Genomic DNA, 27,582 nt, shown 5'->3' with positions numbered 1-27,582 from the left:
AGCAACATGAGAAAATATTATTTTACTGAAAGAGTAGTAGATCCTTGGAACAAACTTCCAGCAGACATGGTTGGTAAATCCACAGTAACTGAATTTAAACATGCCTGGGATAAACATATATCCATCCTAAGATAAAATACAAAAAATAGTATAAGGGCAGACTAGATGGATAATGAGGTCTTTTTCTGCCGTCAGTCTTCTATGTTTCTATGTTTCTATGTTTAAATTCAGAATAGGCAGGGGAATGAATACAGCAGCTATTTGCGTCTTATTAAACTAGGTGCTGCCTTCATGGTTTCAAATACGATTTTTTTTTTCTTGGAAGTACATTCAAATCACTCTCCTCTTCTACATGCAAGTCAGACGGGTGTCCGTAATCGGTGGGCTAATTGTAAAATATACATGATAGTACAACAACCGTGACCTGCATACCGGCATCAGGCTGGGATTTGCATCATGACATCATAATTCTCCACCCAGTCATTTGCTGAGATGATCGGCCATAAAAATTGAACAAATAAACTCAAATACTGTAATTATTTTGACAAACACTCACTTTGATGGGAATGGCTATGATTGGTCTTTTTCCTGTTTCTTTTTATATATCACAGGATTCACCTGGATTATTTTAAACTTCAATTTTGAAACCCGAGACAAATCAGAAATAAACCAGATTGTATGTTATTGCTAATAATATAGTATGTATTGAAAATAGTCTAAACAGGAATTAACCTATGGTTACATTAATAAATTATTTGGGGGCAAGAAATAACCGTATACAAATGCCTACTTTTTAAAATTCATTTTGTTTTTCAAATCGCATCTTTTAATATGAATGAAAATAGACTTTTGTCTACTGTTTTTGCTAGCTATTTGGAGTGAAATGAATGACAAGGAACTCGTGCTAGGTTTTTTTTTAAAAATAATATCCTTAGTTATTCAATGCTTTGAAAATTGGAGGAGTGATTCTGGGAACAAAATATTTAACTTTTCCATACTATTTCTCTGATCTATATAGTATCTGTGTGTGTGTGTATGTGGTCTACAAAACACACATATGCAAATGTACGCATTCTGGGAGATGCTCTTAATTATTTTGGAAAAAAATACATTCTGTAGATACATTACTGTATGGCTGAAATATCAGAGCAGTTGCTTCTAGGGTAATTAAACAAGAAAAAAAAGAATGAAATTAAAGCACGGCACAGTGATTCCTCAATGATGAGCAAACGTTTAATTTCTTTTTTTGAAAAAAGATCCATCCTACAGACATATTTTTTTGGCTTGCTGACAGCTATTTTTTAAATGGAAAAGCCAAAGCTCCATAATTATTAAATATGATTGCGGGACTGACAGATTATAACCAACAGAAGTCTTAAACCTCCAAGGACTGCAAATTAACTGCATCATTTGCTGCCTTCTGTTTCCGTGAGACAAGATGAAATATCAGTTTGTGACAATAATACAGTTTTTTTAAAATAAAAAAAAATAGTAGCGCCATTAGTTCCATGGTAAATTTCCATAAGAAATTGCAAGGACGATATTCTTTGGTTTGTATTTTTAATAAAACTAAACATTTCATTTCTTCAAAAGGGAATATGCACTGGAATCACTAAAGTTGCCAACTTTTATAGATCAAACTGCGTGCTTCATTTTGTGCTTAACAGCAACTTGACTTGCAGTTACTGTTAAGTACGGACAAGTATTGATATCATGAAATAATAATACTCATACTAAGGCATAAATAGCAGGCCCACGCAGTGATTTTTAGGGATATAAATTAAGAAGGTACAGTAATTCACTCATAACGAAGACAGAAAATATTCCAAATGTTTTACATTTACCTCTATATATTCTGTGGCGCATGGACAAGCATTTTCAGATTTTTCAGATATTAGTTCTGCCAAAGGGAGGCACGAGGAATATTTTTCTGAATGTGTATCATCTTTCTGCAAAACAAAGACAGGGCTGGTGTTTTTTCCACACATAGCTACACGTATAGAAATAGAGAGATTGGAAACATAGACTGTGTTCCCAATTAGTCTAATAAATAGTAATAATAATAACCGCCTTCTGCCGCACGAATCCCAGCGACCAATTAGGTCCCACAGAGTTGGCCTCCTCCGGGTCCCGTCAACTAAACAATGTTGTTTGGCGGGACCCAGGGGGAGAGCCTTCTCTGTGGCGGCCCCGGCCATCTAGAACCAACTCCCCCAGAGATTAGAATAGCTTCCACCCTTCCTGCCTTTCGCAAGCTTCTTAAAACCCACCTGTGTTGTCAGGCTTGGGGGAATTAAGATATTCTTTCCCCCTCGGCTTCCACAATTTATGTATGGTACGTTGTATGTATGATTGGTTTTTAAAATAAGGGCTTTTAGTTTTTAAGTATTGGATTGTCGCACATTGTTTTTATTACTGTTGTTAGCCGCCCTGAGTCTGCAGAGAGGGGCGGCATACAAATCCAATAAAATGAAATGAAATTAAATAATAATAATAATAATAATAATAATAATAATAATAATAATACTCAGCTGCTGCAAAAAGATCGCACAGACTGACTACAAGCATAGACATGATGCTGTGGCACAGATGATCCACTGGAACTTGTGCTGGAACTACCATTTACCAGTGGCAAAGAACTGGTGGGATCATAAGCCCGAAAAAGTGGTCGAAAATGAGCAAGCAAAACTACTGTGGGACTTCCGACTTCAGACTGACTGAATTCTGAAGCATAACACACCAGACATCCTGATTGTGGAGAAAAAGAAAGTATGGATCATCGACATTGCAACCCCGGGGGACAACAGAGTTGAGGAGAAGCAGCTAGAGAAATTAGTGAAATACAAAGATCTAAAAATCGAGCTGCAACGACTCTGGCATAAGCCAGTGAAAGTGGTCCCAGTGGTACTTGGCACGCTGGGTGCAGTGCCAAAGGATCTCAGCGGATATTTGAAAACCATCGGAATTGACAGGATCTCCATCTGTCAATTGCAAAAGGCCGCTTTACTGGGATCGGCAAACATAATTCACTGCTACATCAGGCAGTTCTAGGTGCTTGGGAAGCGCCCGACTGGTGAAATCCAGCATAGTGATCTTGTTTGCTGTGTTGTATTGACATAATAATAATAGTTGTTGTTGTTGTTGTTATTTATTATTATTATTATTATTATTATTATTATTATTATTATTACTACTACTATTACTATTACTATTACTATTACTATTACTATTACTATTACTATTACTATTACTATTACTATTACTATTACTATTACTATTATTATCTGTGGTGGTGCAGTGGTTACAATGCAGTACGGCAGGATAATTCTGCTCATATTGCCAGGAGTTTAATTCCCTCAATCCTGACTGGTTTAAGCCTCCCATCATTTCAAGGAGTGAAGAGCTACCAAAATTTTTACTACTACACTGTGGGCCTGTCTTATGCATTTTCTTTCAACATCTTTCAGTGCAAATTGGGTGTTCTGGGGCGGAGCTCCATTTTTGCTCCCCCACTGCATTCTCTCCATCCAGGCAGTAGCCCACCCCTGTTTCAAGGTCAGTAAAACGAGGACCCAGATTATTGGGGACAATATGCTGACTCTGTAAACCGCTTAGAGAGGGCTTTAAAACACACTGTGGTAAGTAAATCTACACTGATATATACAGTAAGCCTAACTGCTACTGCTACTAGATGTTATGTTTTGGGAACTGAATGCTTCAGCTATCATTCTTTGCACAGTGAATTTAGCTTTAGGGCCCTCCTTGTCAAGGTTTATAGGAAGGTAGATGTATGGACTCACAAACTGGGTTTGTTATAGTTGTTATTGCAACTCTAGATTGCAAATGATATAACCCTTTTAAGAGGCAGACTTTGCACATTTGAACTATTATTATACATTTCAGCCAATGTATGTAAAAATTCATTAGGAAGGTCCTTGCCCATCACTGGTGATCCCAGTGGTGATTATGTAATTTTGAAGGGGAATTCTAGGTGCATTAATGAGCCATGGTGGCACAGTGGTTAGAATGCAGTACTGCAGGCTACGTCTGCCGACTGCCGTTCGGTAGTTTGATTCTCATTGGCTAAAGGCTGACTCAGCCTTCCATCCTTCCGAGGTGGGTAAAATGAGAACCCAGATTGTCGAGGGCAATATGCTGACTCTGTAAACCACTTAAAGAGGTCTGTGAAGAAGAAGATAAGTGTAAGTGCTATTGCTCTTGATATTGCATAAATAGAAATATTCTTAAATAATAAAGGATTTTGCTCTAATTTCTTTGGTTTATGTTTACTTCTTGAGGTGTATAAAGAGACTTAATTAGCTTTCTGAGAGTCCAGTTTTTCTTTAAATGCAGTCCATTAGTTTCATGCAGAGCAGTGGGCTGTGTTCACGTGGAATGAATTACTTTCTCTGCTTATGAACTGCCACAGCTAAAGAGACACACATACAGCCTGGGAGAAACCCCACTTAGCAGTAGTGACTGCGAAAGAGATCTTGGAGTCTTGGTGAATAATCAACTAAACATGAGCCAGCAATGTGCAGCAGCGGCCAAAAAAGCCAACACTATCCTAAGCTGCGTCAACAGGGGGATATACTTGAAGACCAGGGAAGTATTAATACCACTCTACTATACCCTGGTCAGACCACATCTGGAGTACTGCATCCAGTTCTGGTCACCACACTTCAAAAGAGACAATGAAACTCTGGAGAAGGTGCAGAAAAGAGCCCTCATCACCTCGAGGTTCGACTACTGTAATGCTCTCTACATGGGGCTACCTTTGAAAAGTGTTTGGAAACTTCAGATCGTGCAGAATGCAGCTGCGAGAGCAGTCATGGGCTTACCTAGGTATGCCCATGTTTCGCCATCACTCCACAGTCTGCATTGGTTGCCGATCAATTTCCGGTCACAATTCAAAGTGTTGGTTATGACCTTTAAAGCCCTTCATGGCATCGGACCAGAATACCTCTGAGACCGCCTCCTGCCACACGAATCCCAGCGACCGATTAGGTCCCACAGAGTGGGCCTTCTCCGGGTCCCGTCAACTAAACAATGTCGGTTGGCGGGCCCCAGGGGAAGAGCCTTCTCTGTGGTGGCCCCGACTCTCTGGAACCAACTCCCCCCGGAGATTAGAACTGCCCCTACTCTCCCTGCCTTCTGTAAAGTTCTTAAAACCCACCTTTGCCGTCAGGCATGGGGGAACTGAAACATCTCCCCCGGGCATGTACAATTTATGTTTGGTATGTTTGTGTGTGTGCTTGTTAGCATATTGGGGTTCTTTTAAAAACTTTTTTAAATATTTAAATTTATTTGAATCTATTTGGATTTGTACGATCTGTTTATGCTTTGTTGTGAGCCGCCCCGAGTTCGCGGAGAGGGGCGGCATACAAATCTAAATAATAAATAAATAAATAAATTAGGGGACTTGAAACCAAGACTTACAAAGAGAGATTGCGGGAACTGGGCATGGATAGCCTAGAGAAAAGGAGGGCCAGAAAGGACATTATAGCAGTATGTAGGTGTTTGAGGGGTTGCCACAGAGAGGAGGGGGCCACTCTATTCTCCAGAGCAACAGAGGGCCGGACGAGAAACAATGGCTGGAAGCTGACCAAGGAGAGATTCAACCTAGAAGTAAGGAAGAACTTCCTGATGGTCAGAGCGATCAACCAGTGGAACAACCTGCCTGCGGAGGTTGTGAACTCCCCAACTCTGGACACTTTCAAGAGGAGATTGGACTGCCACTTGGCTGGGGTGCTGTAGGATTTCCTGCTCAGGCAGGGGGTTGGACCTGATGACCTGCATGGTCCCTTTCAACTCTAACAATAAATAAAATTAAAATAAATAAAATAAAGAAAGCTGGTATCAGAAATCCAGTGGATATACACCTTTACCCCAAAGATCAGCAGTAACTTCAAGGACACCAATACCAACAAGATTAATTTTAACGAAGAACCATACTTTATGTCATTTCTTACCAGTGATGGATCACTTCTTGTTGCTATTTCTAAAAGAATGATAGCATAGCTGTAGGATTGAAGCCAAAACATTATAAGATAAGCAAAAGTTATTTAAAAAATTGAAACACATCAAACAGACTCTAATTAGCACAGACTAATCACCCAGTCCTCTGAAAACAATAAAATTTGAGTTGCCTTGTTTTCAAAGAGAAATGTTGCCTTATAAATAAAATGAGCTGAATGCAGTAGCCTTGTCTCTGCTCTAGATCTCATTAATGAAGCCTTTGCATCACAGTGGATTGCTGCTTTGTCTCTGTTGTGATTCAGCCTGAGGCTCCTCAGGGAATGGCTGGAACTCTGCCGGATCCATGCTCAGAGGGGGAGGACGATGAACAGGAGGCGGAGGACCAGGCAGAAGAGGAAGAGGAGGAGGGAGAACAGCCTGAGACCCCGGGGGGGGGCTCTCCCCAGCGAGTAGCCTGGATTCATTAGATGAAGACGCCCAGGCTATCATAGATATGAGGCAGAGACGGGCAGCCCAAAGAAGGGGCCAATTAGCAAGGTATTTCCATCCCTGAATTGGTAACAGCTGGGTTTGGGTGTGGTTCTCCTCAGCAGGGTTGAAAAGGCAGGCCCGCCCTTACTGTATTGTGGAGAGTTATCTATTGGGAGTCCTGTGACCTTGCTTCGATTCTTGGCGTCTCTGATCCTGGCTTGTGGCTTCGAAGACTGAAGACTTGGGGGAGGCGTGGGTTTTATTACCTCCAGTGTTGTTTTTGCCAGCAAGAATCCTGTTTTATTGCCTGGCCGTCGTGAAACCTCTGTGAAGCTTCATAACGTTCCTGTCTGTAAGAACAGTTTTTGTTACCTGTGTTTGCTTTCAAATATATAAACTGCCTTTGCTTTTTACCAGTGTGTCTGGATAATCTTTTTAGTTGGTGTTGGCGTCTGGGGGGACCCAGACAGAACAGTCTCCTTTAAATATTTAGTCATCTTCCCTCACATAATCATTTCAGCCTATTCATTACCCTTAGTAATTATAAACATATTGCAATTTTTAATGGCATGAAACTAATACACTGGTATTTTTCTAACATAAGAACATATGCAGAATTACAAAGAATTGATTAGAAATAGACCATGAGTATGTTGCATCTCCGGATAGCCAGCAGGACAATTCAAGTTCTCTTCATAATTTTCCTTTATAGATATACTTAAATGTATTTAACTTTTGTGCACTACTAAAAGAAGGACTGAACATTGTAGGCTTCAGTAAATTAAAAATCACATCCAGCTGTCTAAATGTGTATTTAAAACATGCCAGAGACTCATACAAACTGTATTCTTGTCAGATAAGGATCAGACTTGGATATGTAATGGAAATGACAGTTGCCGACTTTTGAATGAAATCTGGTGTTGGTGGGTGGCTGTGTATCTATCCTTGCTTTAGAATAGAATAGAAAAAAAGAGTTAGAAGAGACCTTGGTGGTCTTCTAGTCCAACCCCCTTCTTAGGAAGGAAACCCTACACCACTTCAGACAAATGGTTATCCAACATCTTCTTAAAAACTTCCAGTGTTGGAGCATTCACAACTTCTGGAGGCAAGCTGTTCCATGGATTAATTGTTCCAACTGTCAGGAAATTTCTCCATAGTTCTAAGTTGCTTCTCTCCTTGATTAGATTCCACCCATTGCTTCTTGTCCTACCTTCAAGTGCTTTGGATAATAGTTTGGAGAATAGTTTGACTCCCTCTTCTTTGTGGCAACCCCTCAGATATTGAACCTCTCTGTGACTTTTGATATAACCAACCATGTATCTTCCTAAATTGACTGGATTGGAGTTGGGGAACACTGTGTTGTGCCAGCTTTCCTCTTTTCTTCGAGGTTGATTCCAATTGGTGGTGACTGCGGAGAAGAGATTCCACACCCATCCCTACTCTGTGGGGTGCTGCAGGGATTGGTATTCTCTCCTTTCCATTTAACACCTACATGAGATCACTGTATAAGCTTATCCATCATCAGGGGATGAGGTCAATATGCTGATAACACCCAATTTTACATCTCTGCCTCTGGAGAATTAAGCAATGCTGTGGACGTATTTTCCTATATCTGAACGTTGTGAAGATATGGGTGGCAAACAACAGGCTTCAACAAGCAATACTGAATTTTGGGTTTTGAGGCCCTCTAATCATAGGATTATACTATCTTTGCTACTAAATTTTTATTATTTGTTATTTGTTGTTTGTTGTTTGTTGTTTGTTGTTTGTTGTTTGTTGTTTGTTGTTTGTTGTTTATTGTTTGTTGTTTGTTGTTTATTGTTTATTGTTTATTGTTTATTGTTTATTGTTTATTGTTTATTGTTTATTGTTTATTGTTTATTGTTTATTGTTTATTATTTATTATTTATTATTTATTATTTATTATTTATTATTTATTATTTATTATTTATTATTTATTATTTATTATTTATTATTTATTATTTATTATTTATTATTTATTATTTATTATTTATTATTTATTATTTATTATTTATTATTTATTATTTATTATTTATTATTTATTATTTATTATTTATTATTTATTATTTATTATTTATTATTTATTATTTATTATTTATTATTTATTATTTATTATTTATTTATTTATTTATTTATTATTTATTATTTATTATTTATTATTTATTATTTATTATTTAAATGGGGTTGCATTGCCCCAAACAGACCCTGTGTACAAGGTGAAGGGTCCTCCTGGACTCATGACTCCTTCTTGATGAGATGGCAGTTGTGACTAGAAGGACCTTTGTTGCAATTTCATATTGTGTACCCATTCCTAGATCAAGTAGACCTATTCACAGTCACTCAGGTCCTGATCACTGCCTGGATGGGCTACTGCAGAGGTCTCCAACCTTGCATCTTTAAGACTTGTGGACTTCAACTAGAGTTGAACTCCAATTCTGGGAGTTTGAAGTTCACAAGTCACAGGCTGCACTGTTCATCAGTTTATTTTCATGTTCAATTTCAATGTGCTGGTGTTGACCTCTAAAGTTCTTCATAGCATGGGACCAGGTAATTTGAGGGACTGATTCACCCCAGTTTCACCTGCTCATCCCACTAGATGAAACAGAGAGGGTATGTTCAGGTTGCATTATCTGGGGAGCTACAGAGTGAGCACTTCATGGTAGGCTACGGTATCTCTGCAGTGGCACCCACATTATGGAATTTTCTTGCCATTGAAATGAAGTTGGTTTCATGTCTTCTGAGCTTCCAAACATCCCCAAGATGCTCCATTATGATTATGATTACTGTTAACATTCCTTCATCTACTTTTTACTTTAGCTTATTTTATAGCTTTTAATGATTTATTTAATAATCATGTTTTTTAGCTATTTATTGCATCCCCGGCCCTCTGGAACCATCTCCCCCAGAGATCAGGACTACCCACACCCTTCTTGCCTTTTGTAAACTCTTGAAAACTCACCTATGTCACCAGGCATTGGGAAATTAATATACTTAGCTATTATAATTTATGTATGATTTGTTTGAGTTGTATGATTATTTTATAAGGGTTTTAAACTGTTTTTTAACCATTGGATTTGTATATTGCGTATTGTCCTGTTGTGAGCCACACCGAGTCCTCGGAGAGGGGCAGCATACAAATCTAATAAATTATTATAATTATTATTATTAAAATAAATAAATAAATAAATAAATAAAAATGGCCACAATGGCAAACCTATGGCACATATGCCAGAGGTAGCTCGCAACACCCTCTCTGATGGCACACAAGCTGTTACCCCAGTTCAGCTCCTACACACACACACACACCTCCCACTGACCAGCTAGTATTCAGGTCTGTGCTGTGCATGCGGGTGGGGGGGGCACATGTGTGGAGCCTGAGTGCCAGGGGAGCTATTTACCGTTCTGGTAGCGGAAACAGTGATGCATGTGCAGCTACACGTTCATGTCGCGTGCATGCACAGCCCCACATACCCCTGTATGAGATTTTGTTTCTGCGCATGTGCACAAGCAAAGAAATTGGCAAAAAAATTATTTATATTTTATATTACTTTTTTATTTTTTTATTTTTTTATTTTTTTATTTTATTTTATTTTATTTTATTTTATTTTATTTTATTTTATTTTATTTTATTTTATTTTATTTTATTTTATTTTATTTTATTTTATTTTATTTTATTTTATTTTATTTTATTTTATTTTATTTTATTTTATTTTATTTTATTTTATTTTATTTTATTTTATTTTATTTTATTTTATTTTATTTTATTTTATTTTATTTTATTTTATTTTATTTTATTTTATTTTATTTTATTTTATTTTATTTTATTTTATTTTATTTTATTTTATTTTATTTTATTTTATTTTATTTTATTTTATTTTATTTTATTTTATTTTATTTTATTTTATTTTATTTTATTTTATTTTATTTTATTTTATTTTATTTTATTTTATTTTATTTTATTTTATTTTATTTTATTTTATTTTATTTTATTTTATTTTATTTTATTTTATTTTATTTTATTTTATTTTATTTTATTTTATTTTATTTTATTTTATCATTTTATTTTATTATTTAGTCAAACAATTATAGAGTGGTCGTTTGTACAAATAAAACATTAGATAAGTAATGATGAAAAGTAACAAAAGAAGACAATAGGACAGGGACTGTAGGCACAGTGAAACCACAGAATCAGGTAGTGTATGTATGTATGTGTTTGTTTGTTTGTTTGTTTGTTTGTTTGTTTATTTATTCATTCATTCATTCATTCATTCATTCATTCATTCATTTATTTGTGTGCCGCCCCTCTCCGCAGACTCGGCATTGATTACTCCGCAGATTCCAGGCATTGATTACTCTGTTGCTGAAGTCATATTTTTTGCAGTCACATTTGCCCAAACATCGCACTTGTGAGCATCCTTGCACAAGATATTGGCGTTTTTTACCTACTTCTTTGCTTCCACTCATGCACAGAAGCAAAATCTTGCATGGGGGTGCACGCGCCCACCACCACCACCACATCTGCCCCTCCCGGCCTCTGGGACCAATCCGATAGGAAAAGGTAAGTGTGGCTCTTCAGTGCACATATGGGAGTGGGCTACATGCAGAGAGCTGCATATACATGCGTAAAGGTCAGGATGCATGCACGGGGCTGTGCATGCATTGCATTTTGGGGGTTCTGGTGCACACATGCATTTTGGTACACGCGTTTTGGGCACTCTGTCCAGAAAAGGTTATCCATGACTGGTCTATGGTATTACAATTGTAGCCTACTACAATAAGCACTTTATTCCCTCTATTCCAGAATCTGAATGTACGCTTACTTTAAACAATTCCCCCCCCCCATATTCACTGAATCAGATAAAAACACGTAAATGGTACATATACTTCCACATTTTCTAACAGATTTGCCTTGTAGCAAGTAGACGCTGTATCAGCTTCTTTTAGGGATTCATTGAAACGTAGTTTGACCAAGGGTGCCTAAACATTTGCGTACAACCTACCTGGCTAAGCAGTTGATGTTTAAAGGATTTGTGGATACAGAGAAGGGATGCATTCAACTGACCTACTTTGTGCTCCGTAGAGGGAATAATTTCACAATGATTTCCTTCATGAAAATCAGGATTATTCCCTCTGGCAAAAATACCTCCACGGCTGCCCTGCTGATTCATCTTCCTGGTGATGAAATAGGATCAGGCAAGGCTTAGATACAGTGGAGTCTGATTTGCGGAATATGGGGTCTTAAGAAATGCACCATATCTCCAAACATTTAGCAAATGCACGAGGTGACTAAGAGCTTAGATGGAGCTCGGAATGTTTGAGAATGGCTTATTGATTGGTCAGCAAATGAAATGGTAAAGATAATTTTGCTACTATTCTTCCACACTAAAACGTTCTAAAAATATTGGCAATCTGACTTCCAGAGCTCTGCACTCCTCTGCGGAAGTCATCCTATATTTGGGGAAGGCAATACAAATAGAAGCACAGCAACAAAATGAGCACATTTCCTTTGCATATTTCATGCATTGATTGCAACTGAAGTGGGCTTTAGTTTTAGGAAACTAATTTATATTATACAATGTATATTATACACTGGAAAAAAACCATCCTAAAGATAGTATTTTGAACTTCTTACCTATCTACAAAATAAGTAGTCACCACAGAAATGTAAAATGTTCATTCAATAAAAAGAATAAAGCAATCCATATTTATAGATACAGGAAGGTAACAATAAGTGAATTTATTCTACTCACCTATATACATCTGCAGCAGGGGTTGGTTCGAAGTTTGGCATGGAGTGAGCTTCTGGAGCCAAATATACTTGATGGGCAATAATGGAATTCATCCCTGAATCCTCTTTTCTGTAGGATTCTAAACCATAGTCTGCCACAAAGAAAAGGAACAAACAGATTATCTTTCCTTTCAAGTTTTGCAATCTATTTTAATCTAGAACAATGTAAACATGCAAATTAGTACAGTAATCCCTCGCTACTTCGCAGTTCATCTTTCGTGGATTTGCTACTTCACAGTTTTTTTCAAAGGGGGCTCATGGCCGCTGTATCGCGGATAATGAAGGAAAATCCAGGGAAACTGTCAAAGATGAATATCCAAAATATTCACGGCAATTGCTGTGTCCCCCCCCTCCATCCCCAGGGACGGTTTTGTGTGTGTGTGTGTGTGTGTGTGTGTGAAACTGCAGCGGTGGCTTCCTTCAACCCGCACGGTAGCTGAGGGCCTGGCGATTGCTGTGCCCCCCCTCCATCCCCATTCCCAGCAGAGGCCTGGTGCCTTAGAATGCCGGGGCAGGGACGGTTTGTGTGTGATTGTGTGTGTGTGAAACTGCAGTGGCAGTTTCCTTCAGCCCGTGCGTCACAGGGAGGCTCGGCTTGTCTTGCCCTCCCATTCGTGGATGTTTCTCAACTCTCTGAAGTTCATCCGCCGCCGCACTACAGGAAAGCCACTATCACCACTGCTGACCGCTGAAATAAGCTGGTCCCTCTCAGCCTTCAGCAGCGGTGGGTTGTTAACAATACAGGGAGGGTTTTAAAAGTCCAAATACTCATTAAATACATAAAAAAAATATCTTTCCTCTACTTCGCAAAAATTCATTTTTCGTTGGTAGTCTTGGAACGCATCCCCCACGAAAAACAAGGGATCACTGTACAAGGGCATTTCCAATTTTAGAATACAAATGAATTTCTCTGCAAATTTTTCAGGTAACTTTGGATACGGAGAAAATATCCTTCAGACAAGAGATGATTCATGTTGTTTTACATCCAGGATCAATATTTAGAATAGAATTCTTTATTGGCCAAGTGTGATTGGACAAACAAGGAATTTGTCTTTGGTGCATATGCTCTCAGTGTACATAAAAGAAAATATACATTTGTCAAGAATCATGAGGTACAACACTTAATGATTGTCATAGGGGCAGTGGCAGGCTACCTTTCCCAGTGCCACCTGTCCCAGTGCAGGACCCGGGATTCGGCTTCTGTGCATGCGCAGAAGCCGAATCTCACATGATTTCCGCCTGTCCCTTACCAGATTTTCCGCAGAAGCAACAAAAACTGAAAACAGCAGAAATCAGGTAAGTTACCCCCCCTGTTGCCTGACTTGCCCTCCCCTGAACTTTGCCTGGCTATCCCGGGTGAAGGCAGTGCTCGCAGAGGGAGAAAGAGTGCTAGCGGCGGGGGAAAGACTGCATTCACGTCGGGGCAGCCAGGCAGAGTTCAGGGAAGCACCGGTTGCACGTGCATGCGCTCGCAAGCCCAGCATCATCACTGGAGCTAGGTTACGCACTACATTGCCACCACTGGAACTGCGTTCCCCACCATTTAAAAACCTTTCTTGGAGTTCCAGGGAAAAAATGGAAGGCGAGTTGAAGTTGATTCCCAACAACCGCAGCACTGTGAAGAGCCAGGGGGTAGAATCAGCTCTTTGTAATTCCTCTCTGAACAAGGAGAGGACTTGCGAACACCCACAAGCACTCCTGAGCAAGGGTCTCCAACCTTGGCAGCTTGCTTAGGAACTCTGGGAGTTGAAGTCCACAAGTCTTAAAGTTGCCAAGGTTGGAGACTCTTGCTCCAGAGAGTTGCTCTTCAAAGAGCTCATTTGTTGCATTTGGAGAGAAGATGATAAATTACTAAAATGGTTTTATACCTGTTGCAACAGTTGGTTTTAAAATATTTTTGCTTACTTTACTATATTCTTACTTTCTTTTCTATTTTTCTTTCAATTTTTTTCTTTCCTGCACCTACATTTTTCATTGTATTTTTTTAGTTTGTATTAGTTTTTGTCACAGCAATTGTAATTTTAGTAAAATTACTTAAAAATCCTTTTTTCAAACAATATTAATCCACAATTAATATGTCATTTGATGTAAAATTATTTGCCCTGTAGTATCTTTCATCTTCTTCTCTTCTTACCTGAAATCTTACAGACCCAGCGATCGTCGATAACACAGTTCCTTGATTTCAGCTGTCCATGATAAATGCGATGATGGTGAAGATATGCCATTCCCTGGGCAATATCAGTGGCAAAAGAAAATCTAAAGAGAGGATGGAGCAATGGTTAGCATTAATATACATTAAATGAGAAGCAGAAGGAGAGGAGGTAGAGAAGAAGTAGATGATAGGATTTAAAATAACTCAATAGAAGAAACAGGAAAGTGTTCAAAATGATATTTGACTTATACCCTATAATATCCTCTCCTACACTAACAATAAAGACTCATAAAGGAAATATTCATTCATATTATTCATTTCTTAAACACACACTCACTCACTGAACCTTCTCCTTCTAATGATAGCAATAGCAATAGCATTTCAATGTAGATGCCACCACTTTCTAGTGCTTTATAGCACTCTTTAAGCAATTTACACAGCCAATGTACAGTGGTACCTCTACTTACGAACTTAATTTGTTCCGTGACCAAGTTCTTAAGTAGAAAAGTTTGTAAGAAGAAACAATTTTCGCATAGGAATCAATGTAAAAGCAAATAATGCGTGCAGTTGGGGAAAGCACAGGAGATCTCTAGGAGATTCCTAGAGAGGCCCCACAGAGGCTTCTCCCCGCCTTTTCCGGTTACAGTTTTGGAGGCTCAGGTTTGTAAGTGGAAAATGGTTCTTGAGAAGAGGCAAAAAAACCTTGAACACCCAGTTCTTATCTAGAAAGGTTTGTAAGTAGAGTCATTCTTAGGTAGAGGTACCACTCTACCTATTAAATTATTGCTCCCAATTTTACTGGGTTTTACTGAGCTCCAAAAGGATGGAAGGTTGAGTCAACCTTGAGCCCATCAGGATATAATGTTTGGCTGTGAGCAGATTTAGCTTGCAATACTACATTCTAACCACTGTGCCACCACAACTCATATGTCACACCTAATTATTCCAAAGTAACATGAAGAACACTATAATGAGGGGGAAAGTATGACAGGAAGAAAATATGTCTCCATATCCAAAACCATTTATGCTAAGTTTGAATCCTCCCTTTTCTTGGACTGTATATTTTATTCCAGACTGAGGTAAGTATTAATCTACATAGAGATAAACTTGCAGATTACTACTATATTTTCTTAAATATAAGAGCGTGCGTGGGAAATTATCTGTTTGGTGAGAGAGAAATGCTGTTTGCTTTTGAACTGCTTCAGGGTTTACAAGGACTTTTTTGAACAATTCACAGTTAAGTACAGCATGAGGACTCTTGAAGGGGGTGGCTGTGACATCTTCACAACTGCCTCTTATCTGCTTTGCTTTTGTTTTTGTTTTTCACAGCATTCCAGGCTCATGGTTTGTGGGAGAGCACTTTGGCTGATTTAAAATGCATGTGTACAATATTTTTCTGTTGATAAATGGACTCTTTGTTTACTTTACAACAGTGTGTGTTTGAATTTACACTTTGGACTTAATTGGGGCTCGTAATGTGAAGCCCGGCATAACAGTAACGTTAGCTAAATGTAATCATTCTGTATATAAAAAGTTAAGTACTTTTTGAGTGGGGAATAATTATCTCCATATTTTATTAAGGTAACTAAAAAAAATTGATACTGTAGTTGCATCAAAAGGAATGAGATACAGGAATGTGCATGTATTGTAATTCTATAGACATTTGCTTAACGGTAACCTTCTGCCCACTGAGTTTTGTCCAACATTTGTTTGTTTGTATTCCATCTTTATTATTTTTTACAAATAATTCAAGGCAGTGAATATGTCCAACAAACATTCCTCCTCTTACTTTTTTCACCACAATAACCTTGTGAGGAGAGTTGGGCTACAAGTCACTCAACTAGGTTTCATGGCTAAGGCAAGATTTGAACGTGTGGTCCCCCACTTTTTAGTCTGGTGCCTTACCCACTACACTAAACTGAACATTCCCATAGATAGCGGACTATGGGTTGGAATCTAATGAATAAAATGACTAATATGAAATCACAGTGTTCAGTGCTATATAATATTTCTGGGAAATGCCAGAATATATGGCATTATTTATATTAGCATAATACAAGTTAGGTATGAAGTCTGATATCTGTCAGCAAAGATAGTTTTCTGTATCTTTTTACAGCCCAGATTTGATAGCCCTACAAAATCAAAGATATATAAAGAGGTAAAAATGTTTTATGAATATCTAGGATAGAAAGCTTGGATTTTGAGTAAAATCTTAGCCATTGCGCAACCTTATTTTTAGAATGGCTAAGGTGAAAAAAAGGTCTTGGGTTTCTAGATAATATAGCTCTAAAGAAACAGTCAAAGAAAACTGGGTATGAGGTCAGAACAAGAAGTTATTTTTATAAGAGCAGTCTTCTCTAACCTGATTTCCGTGTGGAAGTAATTTGCAGTCCAAAGCTTGTGGAAACGTGATTAAATAAGATTGTACTAGACATGACTGGGAGCTAATAATGAGATACTTATCTTCTGAATTGGCTACTTAGAATCTTAGGTATTAGTGTTTTTCTAATTTAAGCAATAACCAGTTTTGACAATAGCATGTCATGATGTAAGCACTTCAAAATAATATTGAAATACCTATTAATTAGGATATATCAATGCATTTTTAAAAGATGTATTTTATTCAGAATCTATAAGTCATAACCTAAATTCGTAACCATTTTATATAGATTGATGTTTCTCATCATTTCCATATCCTCAAATTTAGGCAGCTGCACCCAAACAATGCAATATGACTCAACAAAACAGCTATTTGAGGGTATGACAGAAATGTTTCCTACAAAACAATTCCTTTTGAACTGGACTGCATTTCACGTTCATGATAATAAAATATTAGAAAATTTGTCCTTGAGAGCTGAAGATAATAAGTGACATAGCCTAATATTCTTCTTGGGTGTGGATGATGGAATTAGAAATAATCAGAGATAGTTTTTTCCCCCTCTGTGCCTCTGTGACAGCCAAAAATCAGCTGGCTGGCACACACATGCATATTGGAGCTGAGCTAGGGCAACAGCTCGTGTGCCAGCAGATATAGCTCTGTGTGCCACCTGTGGCACCCGTGCCATAGGTTCGCTATCACTGGTCTAGAGGGTAACTTAATAGATATATGCAAATTTTTAAAAATTGAGGAAACTTTTCATCCATAATCTATTATCATGTATAGTAAATTCTGTCTAGGAATCAGTAGAATTAATTTTCATTACATGTTTAAGTCCTAATATTTTTTCAATACAATTGGAAGATATAAATTCATTTTTCTCTCACCCACCCATGCTGCTTGGACATGCTACTATGTGTACAAACTCAATCCTATCGGTATGAAAAACTTGATTTTTGTCAGTCACACTCCAGACTTTCCTTATGGGTAAGATGAGAGTACGTTTCTGGTTTAGGTATGATTGATGTATGATTGATGTGCAAATTAACAATGTGTTCTTACATAACAGACAAACCAATATAGAATAGAATAGAATTCTTTATTGGCCAAGTGTGATTGTACATACAAGGAATTTGTCTTGGTGCATATGCTCTCAGTGTACATAATATGTAATATTCCTGATTTTAGGTTTCTAAGTAATGTAGTTAGCAGTAATAAATAATACACAGAATATAATATTCTAAAGCCCAGTTCCAATCTTACCATCACCAAGATCTCAACAGTATTTGATTACCTATTTATGTTCAATCTATTATTTATTCCTAAAGGTAATGCTAAGTTTGCACTATGTTGTTATTTTATTTATCTAATGAAGTTTCAGTCTAATAAAAATACAGTTTTCTATGTGCTATGTTGGTTCTCTCACCTGAAGCCCCAGTTTAAAGGAATATTTTCATTAAGCAGCACATCATTCAAACTTCCTTTAGGACAATATTCTGTTATTATGGCAACATTTGGTACCGCAATGCAGCCTCCAATAAATTTGCAAATGTTTGGATGATCTAGTTGTCTGCAGAGGGAGGAAAAACCCAAAACTCAGCATATTTATCAGAATGATCAATTAGAGAATATCCAAATTGTGTTATGTTGCTCCTGAGAAATACATTTCCACTACAATAAAAATATTGATTGATTGATTGATTGATTGGACTTGTGTGCCGCCTCTCTCCGTGGACTTTGGGAGTTGGAATCAAATCTCAGAATTCACTTGAACATTGATTACTGAAGTGGGGAATTGTAGATTATTTGGGTTGACTAACTCGTCCAAGTTGCTGAAACTAAGTAAATCTAATATAGCCTTTCCCAGCTTTTATTGGAGCTTTGAAGATTGAGTATTCTGAATGTTGTTATGCTGCTTCCAGACAGTGGGGTATTCAAAAGTTGAAGCTCAAAACCAGCAATATAGATTGGTAGATTAAAACATGGTCAAGGCCCAATCCAGAGTTCAGTTCTGGGAAAACCTGCTATTAGCAGAAGATTCAGAGCATCAGTGCATTCAGTTCTGCCAGAAATTATGTACGCTTTCTATTCACAGAAAGCACAGGGTGTGCTACATATCTGAAAAAGGCATAACTGCTTCATAGGGTTACAGACAAGAGGTACACTTACAACTCCTTGAAGCATCTGTTTGGAATTGAACCCAAAACATTGCACAACCTTATTTGGCAGACACTTTGCACAACGGAAAGTAAAGCCCACCAAGCCTACTCAGAGATGGCTGGAGGAACAAAACCTTTCTCTCCAGGTGGAACAGAGGGTTTGATAGTGTCGTTCTCACTATGTCTGCTCCTGTTTTGAAAATGCTTTAGAAGTGCCTCACGAAAACTCAGCACCTGTCTGCAATACATAAGCAACTTTTCTTTTTTAAGGCTTCCAAAGAAATCTGGAAGAAAAGGTGGCACTGCCAGAAAAGTTAACATTAAGTTAAAAACATCTGTCTCTTAAAGGGGGTTCAATCTCTTTTTACTCCCCAGATTTCACAGGGAATCTGCTACTTTAATGAATAACACAGATGTTGTGCTTGTGGGACATTTTTCTAATCATTTTGGAAGCACACATGGGAATAATACCCAGTACATCTTGTGCTTAGATGGGGAAAGTTCATAAAATCTATTTGATTGGAAGAGTCATCAGATCATGTAAGCCACAGAATAATGGAATCCAATGAGAAGTGAGGTCCAGTGAGTTTAGGATAAGAAAAGCCAATCTTATTTGGCGTGCATAAGTGCACCAGAGTGCCCTCCGTCCCCTGTCCTGTTTCTCTTTTACTAGCATCATGTATATAAATAGTGTTATATCTTTGTATACAACCAATATGTACTTGACAAAACAAATAAATAAAATAAAATATTTCACTGTCTTCATTCCTTATATGGAATTCTTTATTGCCCAAGTAAATATTTAGTCCTTGTGAATGTTTTTGTTTATTTATTAACATTTATTTATTTAAGAAAATGTATATGGCTGCCCAGTTCACTCCAGGAAGCTTACAGAAATAAAGATATTATAAGATAAAATACAAATAGAAACAAAAATTGAGAAGGTTAAAGAAGTGCAGAAATAAATAAAAAGGGGCTAATCACTTTCTTCACTATAGTAGAATGCAAAAACAATTATAACTTCAGCCTTTTGCTTTATATTTCTAAATTTTTCAAGCCATTTCTATAAAAAACCAAAGTCATTCCAGTGAAAACCTAAAATTAGTTTCATTTTTTTCAGTTTCAAGTGCAAAATCCAGAAATGGTCTCCAAATGAAAATAAAACTAGACAAAATCTTCTGCTGAGTTAAAAAAAAGTCAATTTTATCATCTCCGCCAACCCCATCACCTTTACCATTCATTCTTCCAAGAATTCTTGTGATATACAGTATATACAGTAATCCCTTGCTAGTTTGCGGTTCATTTTTTGCGGATTTGCTATTTCACGGGTTTTTGCAAAGGGAAAAGAACGCTGGGGCAGGGACGGTTTGTGTGTGTGTGGGGGAGAGGGAGACTGCAGCAGCAGCCTCCTGCAGTCCGCGCGGTAGCTGAGAGAAGCTGACCGCTGAGAGAGACCAGCAGCAGTGGGTTGTTAACAAAACATGGAGTCCAAATTTAAAAGTCCAAATACTCGTTAAATACATACAAAAACAGTATTCCTCTGCTACACAGAAATTCATTTTTCACAGGGGGTCTTGGAACGCATCCCCCGCAAAAAACGAGGGATCACTGTATATACATACATACAGTGAAGGGCTACCAAATTTTTTACTACCACACTGTGGGCATGGCTTGTGCAGGACACCCTGCATTTTCTTTCAACATCTTTCAGTGCAAATTGGGTGCTCTGGGGTGGAGTTCCATTTTTGCTAACTCACTGCATTCCCCCCGGCCCCCAGTCCGGGCAGCAGCTCACCCCTGCATACATACATACTGTATATATCAATCCCATAATCTACTTCATGTTTAATAAAGGACATATCTGGTCCTCTTGTTTAAGTGCAAAACTTTACAGGACCCAGTTTACAATGCTAATACTGTACAGTGGTACCTCATGATACGAACTTAATTGGTTCCAGGAGGAGGTTCATAAGGTGAAAATTTCGTAAGACGAAACAATGTTTCCCATAGGAATCAATGTAAAAGCAAATAATGAGTGCAAATCCTTCAGGAAAATCCCAAACTTTAGAAGGGAGGCGAACAGAGGGCAGGGAGGAGCAGCTAAAGGGGGCGCGTGGAAGAAGCAAGGCTAGGCTAAAGGGTGAGTGGGAAGGAACAAAGGCAAGGGGGGCGGCCCTCCCTTTTCTTTCTTCAAAAGTCACTCTTTCAGTGCCTCTGCAAGCACGCTGTTCTCTGCAAAGTCTTTCCCCCTCCAAGCCGCCCCTCCCTTTTCTTTCTTCAAAAGACACCCTTTCAGTGCCTGCAAGCACGCTGTTCTCCTACTTTTGTTAATGCAAAGTCTTTCCCCTTCCAAGCTGCCCCTCCCTTTTCTTTCTTTAAAAAAGGGGAAAAAAAGAAACCCCTTCATCCCAGCAGCAGCGGCTTGGGTTCGTAAGGTGAAAATAGTTCGGAAAAAGAGGCAAAAAAAATCTTAAACACCGGGTTCGTATCTTGAAAAGTTCGTTAGAAGAGGCGTTCGTAAGATGAGGTACCACTGAATTGGAGTTAAGTGAGAATTTGTTTTAGACAAGAGGGAGATTTCTCTATGTCCTTGTTGAATTCCAATTGATGTAGAAAAATTCCACTTATAATCTGTAGTTTAATAAATGAAATATACAGCCCATTTCAAGCAAGAGGAAACTTACTGTAAAGTCATGTGGGATGCTCATTACATTCATTAGTAGACATGCATCTAGATATACTGTATATAGAGAATATTGTGTATAGCTTACCTTACTTGTTTGACTTCTTTACGTATGGTCTTGGTAAGGGTAAATGTCTTTTTCATTATTTTTTTGATGGCAACTGTTCTGCCATCACTGAAAAAATACAGAGATGTTTGTATTAACTGCCAACAACCATAAAATCCATGTACGTAAAGGTATCACATTGAAATCATTTTGGTTTTTTCCCCCTTCATCCTATGAAACAAGCTAGGTTTAAAAATAATTGCTAACTCTTGGTTATGCAGTAAGCTTCATCCATGGGGCTATTCTACATTACATCTCTTCATATCTCAACTATGACTTGTGGGATATTATAGATGAATATAAGGTTAGGCTAGATTTATACAATATTTTCTCTCCTCCTCTTTTTGCAGTCTTCCGTCCTCAAAATCTAAATCCCCATGGCTGAGGAAATATAACCAGTGTTCAAAAGCATTGCTCATCAATTTTGGTACAAAGAAATGGAGGAAGGAGGGCAACCAAGTGATGGGTTGCCAAAATTTTTACTGTCACACTGGGGCGTGGCTTATTTTGTGGATGTTGCTTGATAGTCATGTGACCGGGTAGACGTGGCTTGAGGGCCATGTGATCAGGTGGGAGTGGCTTCACAATCATGTGACCAGGGGGTGGATTAAAGGTCATGTGACTCTGTGGGAGTGGCTTACTGACTAAGATAAGTTTTCACATCGGTACTTGGACTCTTTTTCAGTTGATTAAGTCACATTATTTGAATAGCCACAAAAAGGACAAACGTTGAGGAACACAGTAACCTTTTAAGGTTTTGTACTGAACCCATAAGGTTCAGTATGATAACAGATTAGACAGGTAGCTCAATTTTCTTTAATTGCTATAAAAATTCAGTTCTAGATAATGATTAAAATGATTAAAGTGTTTATGGGTAAAAGCATACTATTTAATTATTTCCTATTTTAGAAGTAATTAAGGATCATACTAAGGTACCAGAGAAGGAAGGACAATAAAAAAACTATTAAATATTCAATAAATAGTGCATAAACCTACGACCCGGGGCAGCAGCCCATTACTGAGGGCAATAGACAACAAATGATCTTATTATGCTTATTGTGCATGGGTATTTGCATACACATGTGTTTGGAGTAGCACCCACAAAAAAGAACTGACAAAGATGCTTTCTAGGTGTAAACAAACTAAAAGGATCTTCTTTGAGGGAACACAGCATTTTGACCCATGAAAGTATCCCATGAAAGATCGAAAAATTCTTACTAGATTCCAGAGGGCGAGAAGTAATTTACTTTGGAAGTGTTGGCCGGTGCTGTAGAGGAGCTCAACCCTGTGAGACAGCTGGTGTTGGAGATGCTGGGTGCAGGTGGGATACTCAAGGCACTTCCCGTGGCAGTTCTTGAAAAACGGTCTGGGGGATGGGAGGAGAAATTCAATAGTTGAGAGATCCATTGACATGAAGAGATGTAATGTAGAATAGCCCCATGGATGAAATTTACTGCATAACCAAGAGTTAGCAATTATTTTTAAACCTAGCTTGAATTACTATAATGGGCTATTCATATCCCTGCATGTACACTAGTTTGTTGTATTGGTAGTCTACAGGTTGTCGTTGACTGACAGCCATTCATTTAGTGACCATTTGAAGTTACAAGGGCAGGTGACTTAAAACTGGTCCTCACACTTAAGGACCATTATGGCAGCCCTACAATCGTGGGAGCCGAACTTTTGTCTCACCTTGTGTTTATGTTGCTGTCCTGGGATCATAAGATCATTGTTTGCAACTTTCCCAGCCAGCTTTCAGCAAGCAAAGTCAACGGGGAAAACTGTCTTCACTTAAGAAACTCTGCACAACTTTGCAGAAAGAGGTGACTCTCCCAAGCCATCAAATGCACAAGAGACTCTGATAAAGTGGGCACAACAGCTTGCTATAATAAATATGTTAGTTCAAAAGATGTGACAAACTATTTCTTGCAATAGCTGAAATATGACATTGACTGTTGAATATATAAATCTAACATTGACTGTTCAGAATCTTGACTCCCACTGCTTTGTGGCAAACCCTGAAATATTGGAACACTGCTTTCATGTCACCCCTAGCCCATCTTTTCATTAAACTAGACATGCCCAATTTGAGCAGACATCTCATCGGACCAGAATACCTCCGGAACCATCTTCTGCCGCAAGAATCCCAGCGATCAGTTAGGTCCCACAGAGTTGGCCTTCTCCGGGTCCCGTCGACTAAACAATGTCATTTGGCGGGACCCAGGGGAAGAGCCTTCTCTGTGGCAGCCCTGACCCTCTGGAACCAACTCCCCCCAGATATCAGAGTTGCCCCCACCCTCCTTGCCTTTCGTAAGCTCCTTAAAACCCACCTCTGTCGTCAGGCATGGGGGAATTGAGATATTCCCTTCCCCATGGCTTATAAAATTTATGCATGGTATGTCTGTATGTATGATTGGTTTCTTAAATTGGGGTTTTTTACATTACTTTTAATATTAGATTTGTTCATATTGTCTTTTTTGTCTTTTGACTGTTGTTAGCTGCCCCGAGTATACAGAGAGGGGCGGCATACAAATCTAATAAATAAATAAATAAATCTTTGTTGCTCTTCTCTGCACTCTTTCTAGAGTCTCAACAACATCTTGGCAATCAAAACTGGATGCAGTATTTATTCCAAGTGGGGTCTTGCCAAGGCATTATGAAATGATATTAGCACTTCACGTGTTCTTGATTCTATCCCTCTGTTAATGCAGCCTAGAATTGTGTTAGCTATTTACTGTGAACATTCCTTGTCCACCCCTGGTAATGTCAGATTCTGAGGAGGATGAGCCAGGCCCCTCTGGATACCCTGGGGCAGTGGGGTTGCCAGCTGATGTAGAGAGTGAGAGTGAGGAAGAGAGTGACCTGGATGAATCTGAGGAACCAGCAGAGGGCGCTGATATAACAATGGGGGAGAGGATGAGGAAGACATTAGAGAGGATAATCTGCTCTTAGATGCTAGATATTGTAGGTTTCTGAGAAGACAACAGTGGGGTGGGGAAAGCTGTTTTTGCCCTCCCCGGGCATTGAATTATGGGTGTGGGTACTCTCACACACACAATAGCGTGCATGCACACTCTTTTGGCACCCGAGGAAAAAAAGGTTCGCCATCACTGACCTATATTATACCTGTGCATTTAGTTTTTCTTAATAATAATAATCTAATAACTCCAATGGGGCATAAGGGTATAGGTAGATTATTCTACGTTTCCTCTTGTCTATAACTCTCCTTCCACTTTTTCTAAGAAATTACAAATTTCAGGTCACTTCATTCCATCTGAGTAGTTAGCTAGTGCTAAACACTTCCTATCTCTATAATGTATTTTTGATAAAACATTCTCTTTCTTGTTATAGTTATGAAACCTGCTTCATTAATTATTGCTCTGGCTGGGTTCTCTGCTCTTAAAAATGCTCACATGCAAACCCAGGAGCATTCAAGTTCCCAACATTTTGAAATAATGGTTGAAGGATTTGCAATAGACCGATAAAACACTTTTTCACTTCTCTTTAGGATAAATAACAGGGACTTTAGTAAAATGTTTCCTTGGATAATTACCAAACTGGTCTGTTCTCAATTTGTGAGGTTTTTTTTTAAATTTATGAAGCAGAACACTTACATACCTTGCTTGATACAGCTGTAATCTATAATCCAGCTTTCATCCCAAAACATTTTTTGTTTTTGGTACTGAAACCACTAAAGGAAAGAGCAGAACAAATTTATTCCTGGGAATTGGTCCTTAGAGTCCAACAATATTGCAGCAAGGGAGAGGATATCTCCTATGTTGTCAAATGTAAGCAATTGTGAACAATTTAAGAAATGGTATTTGTACAAACACTTCCACACTGCCACTTTTTTAAACCAAAGCTCATGCCTAATATCATAACTCTTTGAAAAATTACAGTTAGGGCAGGAAGCAAAAAAAAAAATCCTATTGTATAGAATTAGCAATTATTAATCTGAATCACCATATTTTAAACATATTACAAAAGTTTACCATATTACTTAGTTCAGTGATGGTGAACCCTTTTTTCCTTGGGTGCCAAAATAGCGTGGGCACATTCGAATAATTCAATGCCTGCGAAGGGCAAAAACAGCTTTTCACACACCCCAGAGGTCCTCTGGAAGCTAGAAATGGCCTGTTTCCCAACTTCTGGTGGGCCCAGTAGGCTCGTGTTTCGCCCTCCATAGGCTCCAAAGGTTTCTCTGGAGCTGAAGGAGGGTAAAAACACCCTCCCCCACCCCCTGGAGGTTCTCTGGAAGCCAAAAGTGCCCTCCCAGAGCCTCTGTGTGAGCCAAAAATCAGCTGGCCAGCACACACATGCACACTGGAGCTGAGCTAGGGTAATGGCTCCTGTGCCAGCAGATATGGCTCTGCATGCCACCTTTGGCACCATAGGTTCGCCATCACTGGGTTTGTTTCTGTCATCCTCAGGAAAGAGGTTATGGTAAACCACTTTGAAAAAAACTTACCAAGAAAACTGTAGGGACTTATCTAGATAGATACGATTATGAATGGAAGTTTTAAAAAGCAAGACTTCTTCATCCGTTATCCATGGAGACAGTTTTAACACAGGAAATAACAGGACTGCTATAATACATAATGCATCTTTTACACTACCATTCACTGCCTTGGATGGTCCCTAGAGGGGCCAAGAGGCCAAAGGGAAGCAATATGATCCCTCCCATATTTGGGTATACCAGGGTGATTCGACAGGAAAAAGAACCCATATAACTCTTCCCTTGTAGAAGATTAGACAGGAGGAGAACCTGTGGCCTAGAGGTTAAAGCTGCTGCCTTACAGACGGACTATCCAGGTTCAAATCCCGGTAAGGGTATGGCTAGCTGATTAGAGCTAAATAGCTTGAAATAGATCTATACTAGTCTCCCTTCGTTATCAGCAAAAATATGTTACACACACAAACACACATCTCCTTTTGCTTAGACACACACACACAGAGAGAGAGACATACTGACACACACAGAGGGAGGTGGGTGGAGTAGAGAGAGAGAGAAAGAGAGAGAGAGAGGGAGAGGGAGAGGGAGAGAAGTTGTTTTTGCCATCAGCATCACATTTTGTCAGAATTTCAGTGGAGTGGAGAAAGAGAGAATAAACAACACACTACAAAGATATGCAACATCTATAGGAAAGAGCTAGAGATAATGAAAGAGGAATTGAGAGAAGAAACTACCTGGAGTGGTGAAGAGCTGAAACTCTATCTCATTATCTAAAAACACGGGGTACATTTACTCTGGTTGCAATTATAATCCTGACCCAATTTGACAAGGCTGATCATCATTCCAGAGCAAAAAACCTGAGGTGTCTTTTAACATATTCATCATATTGGTTTTAAATGGTTGTATGAATTCAACTTTAATTCCTTTCCATCCTGCAATGTTTCTTTGAAAAGCCAGAGATTTCAGACTCTTTTTTTGAACCCCATAATGTAATGCACATGTAATCATTTATTGTGCTGAGTCTCTGTCTATCCATCCACAGCATAAAGACAATTTATAGTGAACAAAATGGCAAAGGAATGTACCCATCTGTTAGGTTCTCTAGGGAGGGTCTCTGAAACAATTGGTTCCAAAAATATATCTCTCAGTATAAGGCTGTCACAGTTGCATTTCACCCAGGTACCCCTGAGGCCAGCAAAGAAATAGAACAAAACATCCTCTGAAAAGTGTTTGGAAACTTCAGATCATGCAGAACACAGCCGCGAGAGCCATCATGGGGCTTCCAAGATTCGCCCACGTTTCTTCAACACTCCGTGGCTTGCATTGGCTGCCGATCAGTTTCCGGTCACAATTCAAAGTGTTGGTCATTACCTTTAAAGCCCTACATGGCATT

General features: G+C 38.5%; 1 protein-coding gene across 1 annotated transcript in view; it reads right to left on the bottom strand.

The window, feature by feature from the left end:
• Window positions 1-27,582, bottom strand: part of LOC139159550 (atrial natriuretic peptide receptor 1-like) — a 120,635-nt gene that overhangs the window by 31,654 nt on the left and 61,399 nt on the right. The window contains exons 10-17 of the mRNA XM_070736861.1: window positions 25,355-25,427; window positions 22,955-23,102; window positions 21,719-21,805; window positions 18,215-18,358; window positions 14,394-14,515; window positions 12,222-12,351; window positions 5,987-6,021; window positions 1,845-1,945 (exon numbers count right to left, since the gene is read on the bottom strand). Coding sequence (XP_070592962.1) covers window positions 1,845-1,945; window positions 5,987-6,021; window positions 12,222-12,351; window positions 14,394-14,515; window positions 18,215-18,358; window positions 21,719-21,805; window positions 22,955-23,102; window positions 25,355-25,427 — 840 coding nt within the window. The remainder of the gene's footprint in view (window positions 1-1,844; window positions 1,946-5,986; window positions 6,022-12,221; window positions 12,352-14,393; window positions 14,516-18,214; window positions 18,359-21,718; window positions 21,806-22,954; window positions 23,103-25,354; window positions 25,428-27,582) is intronic.

The sequence above is a fragment of the Erythrolamprus reginae genome, chromosome 2, assembly GCF_031021105.1.
Source record: "Erythrolamprus reginae isolate rEryReg1 chromosome 2, rEryReg1.hap1, whole genome shotgun sequence".
In the NCBI taxonomy this organism is placed as follows: Eukaryota; Metazoa; Chordata; class Lepidosauria; order Squamata; family Dipsadidae; genus Erythrolamprus; species Erythrolamprus reginae.
Note: the sequence above shows the minus strand (reverse complement) of the source record. Positions and strands in the feature narration are given on the sequence as shown.